At 37.5% G+C, this 15,963-nt stretch overlaps 1 protein-coding gene across 6 annotated transcripts in view; it reads right to left on the reverse strand.

Moving 5' to 3' along the window:
- STAU1 (staufen double-stranded RNA binding protein 1) overlaps positions 1 to 15,963 on the reverse strand; it is a 49,425-nt gene that overhangs the window by 24,896 nt on the left and 8,566 nt on the right. For 3 of the 6 annotated variants that reach the window (XM_072944363.1, XM_072944362.1, XM_072944365.1), the window contains exons 2-7: positions 14,876 to 14,946; positions 8,566 to 8,854; positions 6,775 to 6,899; positions 3,625 to 3,781; positions 1,554 to 1,692; positions 384 to 549 (exon numbers count right to left, since the gene is read on the reverse strand). In XM_072944363.1, the coding sequence (XP_072800464.1) occupies positions 384 to 549; positions 1,554 to 1,692; positions 3,625 to 3,781; positions 6,775 to 6,899; positions 8,566 to 8,770 (792 nt within the window). In that variant the 5' untranslated portion in view covers positions 8,771 to 8,854; positions 14,876 to 14,946. Of the gene's footprint in view, positions 1 to 383; positions 550 to 1,553; positions 1,693 to 3,624; positions 3,782 to 6,774; positions 6,900 to 8,565; positions 8,855 to 14,875; positions 14,947 to 15,963 lie in introns of those variants that run through there. The other 3 variants (XM_072944364.1, XM_072944367.1, XM_072944366.1) reach the window with 3 other exon arrangements.

Here is a 15,963-nt window from a genome sequence, read left to right on the forward strand (position 1 = left end):
CTCCTCTTTTTTGAAACTGGGCTCTGTGCCTTCTTGACCTGTAGAATATGGCCAAGTGATGCTATGTTGATTTCTAGGTCCAGGTCCTAAGAAACTGGCAGCTGCTTCCATTTCCTGTGTTCCACTATGCTCACTCTTGGAACCTAGCCACCATACTGTGAGACTGACTTTCTTGCTAAGAAATTTTTTTAAAGGGGAAAAAAAGGCAAGATAGCTACCAGGTAAAAAAAAAAAAAAAAAATCAAGTAAGCTATCAAATAACAAAAATTATGGACAGCTCTCAATGTATCCTCTTAGAAAAAGTAACTAGAGATGACGTCTTTCCTACCACCCTCCTGCCACACCCAGAGTGTCAGGGAGCCCCGGCTCTGCTCTCTCCTCACCTCCAGCCTCTCAGGCGGGGGCTCATTCTGCAGAATCCTCAGAGCTTTCGCAGCAGCATCATGTTTCGCAGCCTGTCTCGTCTTCCCTTTCCCATTAAATTGCTGTCCTCCCACAGAAAGTTCAACTTGATAAAGTAAAGGTGGTACTGGAAATGGGTAAAAGTACCTAAAAATAGAAGGGTAAGGAAAATTAGTCTTAGATGGATAAGTCACTCAAATATTCTCTGCCAAATTCCAGGAATTTCCTTCATCATAGGTCCTAACCACATTAGCGTTTGCCTGCCAATGACTCATCATCAGTCTATCCAGAGATTTCATACGTTCACGATGGAGAACTGCCACACAGTATGAGCAAATACTGTTCATGCTCCACAAAGTACATGGCTTACAAATTACATGAGCTCAATTTATAAAACTAACCCATATTTACAAAATCTAAAATGGATTAGGCTTTGGCTGAGATAGAAAACTCGGCTTACTCCATTTTCTCATATCTGAGATTCGTATTTCCATGTCTCCTGAAAATGTTGGAAATTTTTAAACAGAAGTCTTTCAGAGAGGACCCTCATTTCTGGAAATCCCAAAAGCCTATAGCCTGGCAAAGGCTGATTTCTTCCATTTCAGAGTTTCTGCTTTTAAAATGGCTTTGACCTCCACAACCCCCCACACTCCAAAGAAGGGCAGGGAAATAAAGGCCTCCATTTTGATCATCCATCTATCCTCTAGCGTCTTATGAACATGAACAGATTTTTAACACATGACATTTTGGGGTTTAAATTAGTATTTTAACTGCACTGTACACCAAAGCTATTTACAAAGCACATAAATAAATTCAAAAGTCAAAAAGTACCCAATAATCAATAATCAGGAAATCTATGAATGCTGAGACTCGTGTTACAGGAATCATGTTCAAATATGACTCAGTTGCACAAAAGAGTTACAAAGGTGATTTTTAACCAGACTGCTTGGGGCACAAACCGTACTGCTAGTGAGGAATGTGCTCAGGCCCTTCCCAATGACAGGCGTTTAAAAGAGCATCAAGATACTGTTCCACTGACACCAGCACAGTTAAGACTGACTTTAGCTTTTGGCAGAGCAAAGAGGGCCAAACCATTACGTGCTCTACAATCTATACATGTTATTATTCCATGAAAATAAAACAACACATACCTTGGGGGATAAGCACCTCCTCTCATGTTGTAGTTATAGGTGGACTGCATCCGAGAATAAGGATCAACAGGCTTATACATTGGTTTTTTTCCAAGTTTCATGCACAGTGCATTTAGCTCTACAGTAGGGGTTATGCTTTCTGCAACACAGAATCAATGTAAAGAACTGGTTTTCTTCTTGTATGAGAATGATACTCACTAAAATCAAAAAGAATAGCATGCTTTCTACTAACTGGATTCATGATGCATTTCATGGAAGGATCTAAGTACTTCACTGCTAGGCATCAGGTCAGGAAATTCAAGACTGCTATGATTTGTAGATATTAATACACAGTCAACATCATAAAATATACTATAAGAGCTTTTAGGGGAGCAACAATGTAATACAAGGTGTCAGCAGTGAAAGCCATACATTCCAGTTGTCAGAAATAAGTTCCAATACATATCAAATTCCATGATTAAAAAATCCCACAGGACTGTCCAAATCATTTCATTGTTTGGGAATATTTAACCAATATAACTCTGTACTGACTGACCGGCTTACACTTAGAAGGATGTCTGTACACACTACTTCATAAAACGATGCATTTATTCCATACTTGCTGGAGGTAAAGCAGTGTGCTAATAAGCTTGAGGAACATAATTCTTGCCCCAGAGGAGCTCAAAGAACACAACACACTCAAAGGACTACATTACAACAGGATGTGTGCTACAAAGAAAGGTACAGAATCACTGAGGGCGAGACAAGTAAATTCTATCTGGAGAAGTCAGATGAGACCCACAAAATATTTAGATTATTTCCATTCCTGAAATTTATAAAGGGATTTGACTTGTGGTAATACTTGTTAGGAAAATGAGTTCTGTTTCTATACACAACAGGAGCAAGTATATCTTCAATTATTTCAGAATTATCAACTTTAGGAAATACACATTATTCATTTTCATTATTTTTTTTCCTCTCGGTTCATCCAATTCATAAACCTTTAAAAACCATTTAAAAAGAAGACCAGCCTGGAAAGATTAGTGTCTGCACAATCGCATTTAAAAACAACACTTTCATATCAAACACAGAACAGCACTAGCAATGGCAAAGTTTCATTTAAATGCACACAAAAATTCACTTTAAAATGCCTCTTCTGGATGTATGTAAAGGAAAATAAAAATAAATTGATTCTGTACCATAATTGCTATGACTAAATTTAGTGCATAAATCAAATTGGTAAGGATATCTTTGGGTTTACAACCCGAAGATCATATGAGTAACCAACCTCTCTCTAGCTAATATCAGAACTATATATTTTACATAATTCAAATAGTTGCATTTTAAGTAAGAGCAGCTCTGACCCATAAAATTTATCTGCAGTGGAGAATAAATTCGAAGAAAGAATACAACAGAGAAATCAAAAGCAACAAGAAAGGTGTGACTGAGATCTTCCCAGATTCAGTCTCTCGTGCACAGGGCCTGGGATGACTTCCTGTACTTGAGGTAACTCTGCTAAACAGCTACTTCTGCCTAAGGCCACCAGGTCAGTGGTTCCCAACCTCTCACCAGATACTCTTCTTCATCAGTATTTTCCCCACTTAGCTCCCTTGCTTGAAAAGATATTATCTACTGATGTGTATTTAAGAAATAAATATTTAAGTTATTTTCTCATTATTGTTAATGTTCAGGAGACACAGAACTGACAATCAGGGCTTATGACTGACATGTTATAAACAATATTACCACACTAAAGTGAAATGATTTTAGCTAAAACCTACATTCTTGGCAGTCTACACAACCTTATCAAAAGAGAGAAAAAAATGTACTTTCGTTCTTAGAAATTGTTTGGTGACATCCACCACCTCCCATGACCATCTCTCCAGATCATTAGGAATCAATGGACCTTAGATTGGGAACCACTGCTTTAGAGTAAGGTTAAGATTCTGAAAAGGTAAGCATTTGCCACTGGTAGTGCAGAATCTGTGCTTTCAAAATCAACAAGTTAGTTAAGAAAGAATTCATATACATACTAAATGGGTACCTCTAGACACACTTTTGAAAGGAACCTGTCTTGGCCCACGCATAATACCTGGATTCCTTCCTTCGCTACGAAAAGGGCGGACTATGGGTTTAGGAAATTTTGTTCCTTCCAAAGCTTTGGCAGCAGCTGTGTGTTGGGCTTTTTTAATACTAGTTCCTTCTGCTTCCCAGTGCTGATCTCCAAGTGTTAGCTGTACTGTAAACACCTACAAATGAAAATTGTGAGCTCTCAATTCATGAAACCTGATGTTCACTATGATATGTCACTTGGATCTTGAATATATCTTATGGCCATGGTTTAAAAGGCCTGGTCATTATCTTGGTAATTTATCCCTTTACCCCCTTTTTCGTTATTTTTATAAACACAAAAAGATACGTATATCATTAACTTGTACTGCACAGCATTCCTTGAAAAAACTATGCTTTGAAAGATGAGGGTAAGTACAGAGATTTTAAAATATCTTTTCATATATTAAAATACTAAATGCTGATTATTTGGAAGCCATTCAAACAGGAAATGTCTTCCCATTACTTCCCATGGAAGAAATCTGGCAAACTTGTTTTAGACACATAGTTCAGTACCTCACATAAATTAAGACAATACTTGTTTTGATGTTGCAATGTGTTTGTAGACTTTTGTCTGAAAACACAACCCCATTAGAACAAAACCTCAAATAAATTTGGGTATGTCAGGCCCTAAAATGCCTTTTTACTTTCCTAAGGCTGCACTATCCAGACACTACCTCCACTTTCAGAAGAGAATCAGATCCACAGCAAGCAAAGATCTAAAAACATTTCTGAATTCAATTCTAAGGAGGCATCCAAAACAGCCAACTTTTGTCCTCAACAAATGCTGATAGTGGCAAGCCTCTTTTTTTCCTTTTTAAGTAAAAGGTAACCCATGTGCACACTCCGTTTGTAAAACTAGGTTATATCAATCCTATCAGAACTGAACTAATATTCTGTAAAAACAAAACAAAACTACGAACCATCATAGCACAATGATCCTTTAACTCTAGTGTGCATCTGAAGAATAACCTGGGAAGCCTGGTAAAACACACACACCCGGGATTTAGACTGGACAGCACCAGAAGAGACCCACGCATGCGCATGCTTAATGAGCTCCCAGAGTGATTCTAAGGCACTTCACAATTTGAGACTCACTACTCTGGCGCTTTTATTCTGCTTTCCTTTATCACTGAATATCACTTTATTTCATTTACAAACAATCCACATGAGAAATGGTGATCTGAGTATGTCTAGGTCATTTAAATTCGGTGCCTAAAGGGATGGGGCCAACTTGCCTTCATAGCTGATTTTTCTTGTAGGTCTTAACTCCAGGATTCCCTCAGTGCATAGTTTCCACTAAAGAGGAAAAATTAAAGAATCTTTCATGCCCCTTGGAACATTAGGGAGTCTCCTGCATTTCTGCTGCAATTAACAAAGTTACTCATTTAAGCACCAGTAACATGAACTCAGAACCCTGGCTGGCCTGAGAAGTCAAACAGCAGAAGCCGGCAATGCTGTGCAATCCCTGGGTCATTTTCATGGTCCTTTCATGGAAAGACATTGAAGGGGAAAATGCTAAAAAAACAGAAAAGAGTTAATTTCATGATCAGTCTTGCCTTTCTCCAGGACTGTCCCCGTCGGCGTTGCTGCCACTCTGCTGCCTTCTGTGTGGAGTGTTGGTAGTGAGGTTAGATCTTAGTTCAGACGGAATTTAAAGTACACCAAACCTCTGACTTTTTAAATAGTCTATCATCTAGGGAAGGAATAACTTTTCCTCTTTGAACAACTTGTAAATTAAAAAAAAAATGCAGTTACAGATTGAACACACAGCCAAATTACCTAAGGTACTAAAGTTCAAGTAAGAAAATACATATTTTAAAAAAATCAAAAACAGTTAATAAAGGGAATCCCAAAGTTAAGGTCTGCAAAAAAAATCCTGTAGAAGAAACAGAACAGTTATAAAAAGAGGCTAATTGCCTTCCAAAAGAAACATTTCAAATATAATTATGCTTACAATGTTAAAGCTAGCTTCATGTGAGTGGGAAATTTCTGTTTTTCTTAAATGCACAACTGCTCAATAATAATAGCTACCATTTCTCAAGTATTTATTATGTGCCAGGCATTGTGCTCTACACTTCAATATATATTCTCACAATAGACCTATTTGGTATCAGTATTACTATCCCCATTTTACAGATAAGGAAATTGAAGTTCAAAAAAAAGTAGCAACTTGCTCAAGATCACACAGCTAGTAAGAAGCTAAGATTCAAACTGAGATCTGTCTGACTCCAAAGGCAACTAACCTGACTGCGCTATCCTATGGTGTCTATTTATGATTGTGGTTGATGTTACTTTTAGTCAAATGAAAAGAGAAACTTAAAATCATTCAAAGTTTGAGGTTTGCATGCCAAGAAAAATGAGGCATAAAAGAGACAACTCATCCTATAAAATTATTTTACTGCAAGGCTAGGATCAGAAACAGGAGGCCCAATTCCTTCTCTCTCATACTATCCTCCCCTACTACAGCTGCAAAAAGTAAAGCCAGATATACAAACATTTAAGTTCCAAGAGGTACTTAAGAGGTACACTGGCACAGATATCAAGTAAGTTTAAAAGACTGAATTCCTGAATAGTCAAAATTCAAATTAGTCAGTCTTTCATCCTCTAAGTAAGGCGAATGACAAGGATACTGAAATTAGAGACAATCCAAAATACTCATTGGGAGATTAATTTCTACCTCTTATTTTCAAACCTTGTATCTGGATTGCTAACAAGTGGCAAAACTGATTTCTCGTTCACCTCCTCACTCAAAGCCCAGTCTAAGGTACACTTGCAAACAAGCAGGAAAGGAGCCAGAGGCAGGCTGCAGCCAGGAGGCCCAGAGCCTGGACAACTCATAGGGAATCATTCACGGGTGCTTGGGAGTTGTCTCTATTCAGAATCCTAAACAACCACACACTGACTGGAGTTTTAAAAGCCAAATATCCCAGAAGAAGTATTATCTTTTCTTAGACCCATTCTGCAAGGATGAAAAAAGTAACCTGCCAAAAATCTGTACTTTTGCATCTAAGACAACCGCAGAGGTTTGAAAATACATATTCTGAATCACAGCACCACTTGCAACTGTATAAAAAGAAAGAAAACATTCCTAATGGGTTATAAATGAATAAGCAGTATGGACAATATTTACCTTACAGTGAGCTGGACCTTGCTCACGCAAAAGCTTATACTCAGGCTGAATCTTGTTGAAACGGGCTAACTCATTCACAAGACACATTGGGGTTTTCTCTTTGGGGTGTGCCATGTTAGAAGGAACTGAAAAATAATGTAAGAGCATTGAAGTCAACCAGCAGTATATAAGACTGCGGCTCTCCCAGGGATTAATGAATAAAGAGGGAAAACAAACTGAAGGTCTAAGGATTTACAACAGCAGTGATGCAAAACTGCAAACCACACTGGGGGCACCTATCTGAAGACACAGCCGAGATCTTCTCTGAACCAGCTGAAGCCAGGTAACCTAGTAGACGGTGTGTCTTCAAAAGAGACAGAATAGACAGGAATAACTAACCATTTCAGGCATGTAAGATTTGAAGTCAGATGAAGCACTGCTATTATAACCAAGGGAATAACAAGGAGGTCTTTTGAGCAGAGACACACACACACACACTGGTTACCGCAACCGCTGTTAGCTGTACCCTGTTCGTTATTTCACAAAATTCAACATGCCGATACCATTTCTCAAATGACAACTGTCGTTTTCCACACAGCTAACTTCTCATTCCTGGGGCGTCCTCTTGTCTTATCTCCAGAGGCTGCTATCCTCAGACCTTATCTATTTCTGACAATTATATAAGTTAAATAAAGCAGCCTTGGTGGGCTGGATTTTTATAAAGTCAACAAAACATGGATATAAAAGCACATTAGAAGAAAAAGCAACAAATCCCAGACGGCTGAAATAGTCTGTGTCATGTCCTATTAAGATGGTATTCAAATAGGAAATGTGGGGAACACTGAATCTGTAGGGGACTATGACAAGTCAAGAATGCTATCTGGTGAGCCAGTCCAAGGAAGTGTAGAGGTAGCGTGACAGACGCCATGCAGCTGAGAGTGGGACAAGCTAAGGCTCCAAGAACAGATTTATAAAGTAAAAGGAATGAGAGGATGAAGGAGGAAATGCAAAGGAAACTGTCAGGCATAAGGGTTGAAAAGAATTTGTTACAAGGTGACTCCACTATAGAGACACCCATGCTGATACTCCATTCAACTGGTTTTGCAGCTCTGAAGGGAGGTGAGATTTGGGGAGCAGAATATTGTTTTTTTAGAGTTTTTTTTCCCAAGGGTTTCAAGTCTTTTCTGAGCAATGAGCACATTTAGTTCATTTTTATTTTCCGATATTTAAATTTGAATGCTTCTAAACTTATTTCCTTTTTAAAAATCTGTTTCTCTGTTTAGTTTCTAATTGGTTCTCACTATGGTTTCTTAACTACCTCTGGAATCTCAATTTAAACTTGCTTGTTCAAAATAAAAATTAACAAATGCCAACACACTCCTTTGCTTTCCAGTAAATCTGGCTGCCCCCTTGCTTGGGGTAAATCTTAGAGACATCCAAAGGGGGTTTACACCTACGAGTCAGTTCTGGGAAATAGTTTTAAAAGCAGAATTTTCCCATACAACAATGAGTATCAAAAGTGGTATTTACTGTTCAGTTCTTTCTGCCAGCCACCACCTTCTAACAGACTAGGCTTAAAGCTTAGTATCCAATTTTTTTTCTTATTCTTTGAAATGGGCTGTCGAAGGCCTCCACACTCAATATACAACCAGGTGTTTTACATCTGGGATAAAGAAGCATGAGCAGTGATACTATCTTCTGCTTCTTGAATGTAAGTGTACGAGAGCTCCCTATATCTGCAATCTGCTTACAGATCAGAAAACAGGCTGAGAAAACATTTGAAACAGAAGACACTTGGAGTCATACGCTTACCTGCAGCTGCACTGGTGGATGTAATAGATGCAGAGGGTAAAGCAGAGTTTTGAATAGGTCTACCTGCATTTTCAGAGGGCAGAGAGCTAGTAGTAGAAGGAATACTCATCAAAGGCTGTGAGAGAAGAGACTGGTTCTTGTTCAGTATTTGGCTCCCTGAGAGAGCAGCAGATGGGTTCTGAACTTGCACTTGAACTTGAGACATGGTCACTTTCAACAAAAGTGAACAACTGCAGGTAAACAGCTTTCAGTGCAGGTTAATTCAGTGCTATGAAGTCTAAAGTTCTACCTGAAAGTTGTAAGGGAAAGAAAATAAAAAGGTAAATTATAGAGGAGATATGTAATTGCCAATATTCAGTCAAAATCGGTGTCACCTACTCAAGTATAAAATAGTCCCATTTAGTATGTAGCTATGTTGATGTATTAGAAATGGGTTTCTCCATGATATACAGTAAGGTTCACTGGCCTTGTGACTTTCTCATGGTGTTTTTAAATGACTTACAATACCCACATGCTCATTTGACAAAGAGAATCAGTAGGGTATAATAACATTCATTGCTGAATATTAAGAATTATAAAATACAGCTTATATTCAAAATGCAAATTTAAAAATATTAAGAGGTTTCCCATTGTATACGGAATATGGTAAAGGTTTCCGGTCTCAAAATGAGATGAAGCTGAAAGCAAACTGGGTTCATAACACCATTAATAGGTGAATGTAAAACACTGTTTCCGTTTTAGGACAACGCACTCAGATTGGCACCCTTAGAGCTTTCCTTTAAGTTGACTGAAGAAAGAGAGGAATTCCTCACTTTTGCTACTTCTTTTCCCTTATAATATAATGATAAAAGATTTATCTTCCTAAGAGGTTTGTTTGAGATGGTCTCATTTATTTACAGAACCCAAACAAGAACTGCTGCAACCACATCAATGCTCATGATTCTGAGAAATTATTTGAATAATACAGAACATTCTACAGTATTTGTACTATCAAAAGTAAAAGTGGAGATGAAGAAAACAGGAAAAGGTTTCAGACGGGCAATTTTTCTGGTGTGGCTGGTAGGGACAGGGCCTGGGGAGCAGAGGAGATTGTTTACTGCATCTTGTAAGTTCCGAAGGCATTACTTCTAAATCCATAAAAATTTCTTCTCAAGTCAAAAATAAGGACAATTCTCCTCATTTTCATGGCCATTCCACAAGGAGCTGAAAACGTTTAAGCAAATCAAAAGTACTCAAAAATAATCAGTAAGCAACAAACAATAGAAAAAGCAAACCAAAGCAGAGACAAGCAAACTAACAAACTAGAAGTTCTATTACAGAGTAATTGTTACTTTAATTTTTAAAAAAGTCTCAAAATGATTTTAAATTAAAGCTGGACCTCTAGAAAGAGAAGAATGACCAGAGCAATTAAGATACTTGGGGAGTCCTGGCACATTCTCTCTTGCTGAGAGCAAAAAGGACTACAATACTCAAAACAAAAACAAAAAACCTCAGCTAAAACATGACTTTGGGTAATACAGGCATAAACATTGCCTTATACAACAGAGTTTCCCAACTGCAGTTGTTCCTTGTTTACTTTTGGAATCAGAACAAAGTCACAGCGAAGATCCACTGAAGAGCTAGATAATGGTCTTAGCAGACAAGTTGCCAGTGTCAAGAAACAAGTCCTGAACTTTTTAGAATTCTGGCAGCTACGACCTTCACCATTCTTATTTCATTCAGCTGCCAAAACATAAGTATTTCTCTCTCACTCTTCCCCTTCCTTCTCTTATTCACTTTCTCCCTCTCTTTCTAAACTCTGTTTTGAGGGCATTTTTCTACTCCTCCCATTCCTCCTAAAAAATTTAGTGTACTCACAACTTCACAACACCAACCACAGGTCACAAGTCAAAACATAAGCCAAAAGCACAGTGTTTGCTCCAGAGTCTACCTGCATCCCCAGAGGAGCAACCCAACTCTGCCCCAGGTGGCTCTGAAAGCCTTACACTGAATGAATGAACTAAATTGAGAAAAGGCGGGGCCCAAAGGGATCTTTTTTTGGCCAATGTTCTCTACAGCAGGCCGACTGCCAGCATTTCAAGTCAAAGACATAAATTCATAGGTTTTCTAGACGTTGAGAAAGTGAACAAACAGGCTTTTAATTAAGACTGCCCCAAAAATGTTAACCTCAAGTACACCTGGAGGAATTACATCTTTATGACAATTGGCTGAAACAAGTAGTTCAAAACGGCAAATAAAAATTTTTAAAGGCTGCGTATTTTACAAATTTTTAATTTCCAATATAAGCAATAAAAATTCAACAAAAAAAGTACTCATTTTTAGCCATCTACTAATTTAACATTTCTATGTGTCTTTAAGTCCAAAAAGAAACTCTAAAGTAGTGGTTCTAAATAGGGGGCAATTTTGTTCCCCAAGGACGTGTTACAATGTCTGGATACATTACTTTGTTGTCACAACTGGGGGACTGGGAGAACCTACTGGTTATCTAGTGGATGGAGGGGGGCAGGGATGCTATTTTGAGTACATATACACAAATCCACAATATATAATCTTCCTAATGTATTAAGCAGCCTATATTCTCAGACAGGAAAAGAAAATCCCCTTTTCATCTCAAAAGGCACTAAAAAATTGATGCTAATATTTTATCCAAACAGATGTTCCTCCCCCAAGAGAAGCCAGGCAACAACCATAGTTATGAGTGGGGGGAAATATATGGTTTACCCACATAATTCAAAGAACAAATAAAGCTTTTCACCACTGCTATTTATATATTTCATAAAAGTATTCAGGGGAATTATGGAATTTCAGAGAAACCACTTTTGTATAAATTTAGAACCTGCTGCTCAATAGTACTCCATCCTGAGATTAAATCCTTAAATGAAAACTGGACTTTTCCTTTAAACCTGTCTTTAATAATTGTTTTCCATCAGATGAATTAGGGACCCGAGAGAGATTAAAATGCTTTATTGAGAATCTTCTTACAGAACAATTTTTCACACATGGCAAAATTAGGTTAAAAAGTTTGAAACACAAAGACTCTAGTTTTCCCCGGCACTGGAAACACCTCTGACTGCTAAGCCTGTGTTGCACAATTTCCTTGTCTCCTGCCTCCATCACAGACGAGAGCCTTTAATCTCCTAGTTTTTACTATTTGAAGAGCTTGAGATACCAACTCAAGAATAAATGTTCAATCTATTCTCAAATCCTAAATTTATGGAGTACATATAAGCACTGTAACACTACATGAGGAGCAATGTGAGTTAAGGGTACCTCTTTTTAAAAGATTCCTTGTTCCAAGACCCCCCAGTTCCTAACTTTGGCTTGGTGACACAAAAGTCTTCTCACAAAAATAGTCTCACCGTGGCTGGCAGCTTCCATTTTCCAAGTGTCAAGCACTTTTTAATGGATTGTGGGAAAGGGGAATATGGGCACATGGATTCTTTATAAGCATTTTTCAAAATTATACATGACGTGCTAAAAAATGATCAGGCACAAAACACATATTCCTAACTCAGTAGTGAATCTACCAACAATAGGCCATACTGAATGCACAGTCTGAGTGATTTAATACATAAGGCAGATTCTCCTAAAAACAGTTTACAGAGCCACCTGCAACAGTGCTTAGTCCTAATCACTTTCAACTAACACTGTTAAATCATGGCAGTATGAAATACCTACTTTAGCAATTATGGAAAAGCATAATCTTTATTATCCAATTTTTAACCCAATAAATACATGACATAAAGTTTCCAGACTTTTGTGTAATCAAATCATTCCCCTTTGTAATAAATGATATTTCCAAACAAGATGTGGTTTAAAAAACAAAAAAGGAAGGAAGGAAGGAAAGAAAGAAAGAAAAAGAAGTCATCCCAATTCCAGACAAGCTTTTAAGACAGCCACAAACATTTCGTTAAATATCTCCCCTTCTCTTCTTCGTTACATCTTATGTAATACAGGTACACAGATACAAAGGAATATTCCAATTCCTTGCCATGACAAAGCATTAGCAGTACCAACAGCAAGTTCAGCATATACTCATTCACTATCAACAAAAATTTATTAACCATCTACTACATGTGAACGCTTTTATGGCCGACTGTACATCCTCAAGTGCTAGAATCTACTTGTTAAACTTTTCCTCAAAGACAAGAAGAGATCTCTCAGTGGAAATTTGTTGACAACATAAAAAAGAAGTTAAGGAAGAAACCACTTTTCCTACAAAAGCCTTGAAATACACCTAAAATATCCACATCATTCCCTTATATTCAACAGTTCCTTCCAAGATTCTTTTCTGATTCATCCTTCTAGCTACAATGTGGTTATATGTTTTCTGCAAGTAAACTCACTAGCCCTCCACCACCCGCCACCACCACACTCCCTACCTCACCTCCCTCTACCAGCACCCGCCATCCCCTGCCCCGGACCCCACAATTCACTGACTCCAAACACTATCCATACACCTACATACAGGCAGAGCAACCACAAGTACAGAGACATGGCAATCACTACTGTCCTACATAATAATTTCCAAAATGACGATATCAAGCAAATAATGTCCAATAGCAGGCCTGTATATCAAACAGCACAATGATAAAAGGTTCTTAAAAAGAAAAATGACCAAAGTACTTAAAAGGAAAAAAACCCCAAAACCCCACAATGTACTTGATATTCAAGAGAAAGAAAAGGCATATAGCCATGATAAGGCACAATCACTTGCAAGACAATACAATCAGCCAAAAATAATGCCTGGAAACAACCCAGACTGTTCAAGACCTTTGCATCCAATACAAGTGACTGAATGTGGCCAAGCTCACATTTGGCTCAGTGCCAAGTGGGCAACAGAGGATTTTCTTTCCACACAAATGTAACCACTGGGTGGTCCATTTAAAGAAACACTTCCTAAAACAGAATTCATTATTAATTGTTCATCATAGAAGAACCATACTAAGTGAAAAAAAACTTACCTCTGAAAACTAACAAGCTGTTAAAACTTATTTTCTTTCCTAGGTTTGAAACCTTATCAAGTTACCCTCTTTCCTTCCCTAAGAGACATTTTAAAAAATAACCAAATGCAAACATTTGTTATTTTTGTAAACCTGAAAGTGTTTTTAAACCAAAATGAATATGATTTTATGATTTGCTGGAGTTTTAAGAGTAAGTACCGTGTGACATATTCTTGAATAAGAAGGGGCTTCATGCCACACAGTTAACTGGCTTTTCCTTTCAGAAAAGGGAATTTTAGTCTGTAATCATGTGCCATCTACCTAGAAACACAATAGCATTTACCATCATCCTCATGCAAAACAGACGAGTGCCAAGACCTAGTTTCTAAGAAACCAGCCTTGCTGCTAAATAGCAACCAACAATGTTAAATCAGATCAGACTTCTGAACTGTGGCTTTCAGTTCTACTTCTAACTCAGACAGCAGCTATACGTTCAATTCTTGGCAATCCATTGCTCGGTGCCTCGGTTTCCCCCAAAGCACTCTGTTACAGGCTATTTGACAAAGCTTCAGTTGTAGGAATCGGAGAACCAACAAAAAATCCTGAGGCATGGTAACAGTTACTCTGTTCTTTGAAAAGAAAAGCATTATACAAATTCAGTGCAATGAGTGCATATCCATTCCAAGCTTTGTGTAACTTCTCTAAATTCCTCATGCATCAATTTCCTCATTCCCAAAGAAAGTGGGTTTAATTTGTCTACCAACTACTACCTCAGAAATATGGTATGATGATGTACTTTCAGCTCTTAGAGGGCAAGTACTAAAAACACAAAGCAGTGCCAATGCTTGTAGTGTGTTTTGCAGTGTCCTGATAAAGGACTGTAAAATCCTAAACACTCTTATAGTCAAACTTCTTTGGTCTAGACGATCACAGGCAGCCAGCGGTAAACAGAACTTTATTCATAACCCTATCTCATGACAGAAAACAACGCTGAATTATTTTCACAAGGTGGAAAACCAAGCTTAACATAAATAATCTGAGGAATTGAAGGCAAACTACAAAAGTTTCTATGACCAAGATGCTACTGAGTTATGTTTAACAACGATCTCAGACGTCAATTTTCATGTCTGTATATTTAAAGTATAGGGTGGTGTTGGCTAGGTTTTACACCCTTGTCAACAATTTTCTCTGTATTTACTTCCTAATTAAATTCCAAAAGGAAAAAGAAATCAAACTGCATAAAATTTCTTCTGTTTCTCTAATATTATGGCCAGAAAAAAAGTCATTTTCCATGCAGGCCACTGAAGAATTCAAAAATATTACAGATTATGAACAGGCCTGAAATTATAGAGCCAAATGATGTGTACCTTAAAAACAAGTGCTCCAGGAACAACGTTGTTTTGGTTCAGTTCTTAGAGGTTACGCAGTTGGGAAACTCCTGGAAAATAAGAAACAACAGTAATTTACTAGAGTAGATCTTTTTCTGAAAATAAAGATACATATTGCTAAAGTTTTGGGGAAACCTAAAATTTACAAGTATATAAGTTTCAGGGTGAGGATATAACTCAGCGGCAGGGTATATGCTTAGCATGCACGAGGTCCTGGTTGGAGTCCCCCAGTACTTCCAGTCAGTCAGTCAATCAATCAATCAATCAAGCTAATTATCCCCCCTCCAAAAATAAAAAATAAAAAAACACAGTTATCTAAAAAATTAAAACAAAAACAAGTAGGGAAGTTTCTTATAGCATGATGTCATGGCTTGAAGCAGCACACCATAGTCTACAAAAGACACAACTGCCTGGGAACTGGGTAAAGAGTACTTTGCAGAGACATGAACATAAGAGACAGTAGAAATTTCCTTTATAAGTCTCAATTACTTCCTGCTAAGAGAATACTGTGAATACTCTGGAATTAAATTTTAAAAAAGGAACTGGACAGCTAATATTGTCCAATCACACAAGCCTGTTTTTTTTTTTAAGACAGCCTGTATACAAGCCTGATTTTTAAATTTATAGGTTTCCCCCTCCTTCAACTACTGGCTAAATATTTTATTCACAGACATCCTTACCATACAAATGGTGACAAAAATACAATTACATGGGAAAATTTACAAAAAGGCACTTTGTATATAAATATCCTTATATTAAATTGCAAAATACAAAAAAGTGTATTACCTCTAGTAAATTCAAATCACAATCATTCTTTAGAACGGATTTCAGGTGACATGAGAGTTTAATTCTCAAACTCTTGGGTTTCATTCATCTACAGGCTCCCCCTATTTAAATGGCAGTAGTCAGTAACAAATTGGATTCCTTACCTTGAGATCCTTTTTGCATTTTTACAACATAATTTTCCTCATTTCAATTTCACACTGTTACTGTGATTTAATAAACAATAAAAAGTGGCTGTTCACTATCCAAGTAATTTCAGAAACTGTCCAAATAATTTCACGAGC

Source organism: Vicugna pacos, chromosome 19 (genome assembly GCF_048564905.1).
Source record: "Vicugna pacos chromosome 19, VicPac4, whole genome shotgun sequence".
Classification (NCBI taxonomy): domain Eukaryota; kingdom Metazoa; phylum Chordata; class Mammalia; order Artiodactyla; family Camelidae; genus Vicugna; species Vicugna pacos.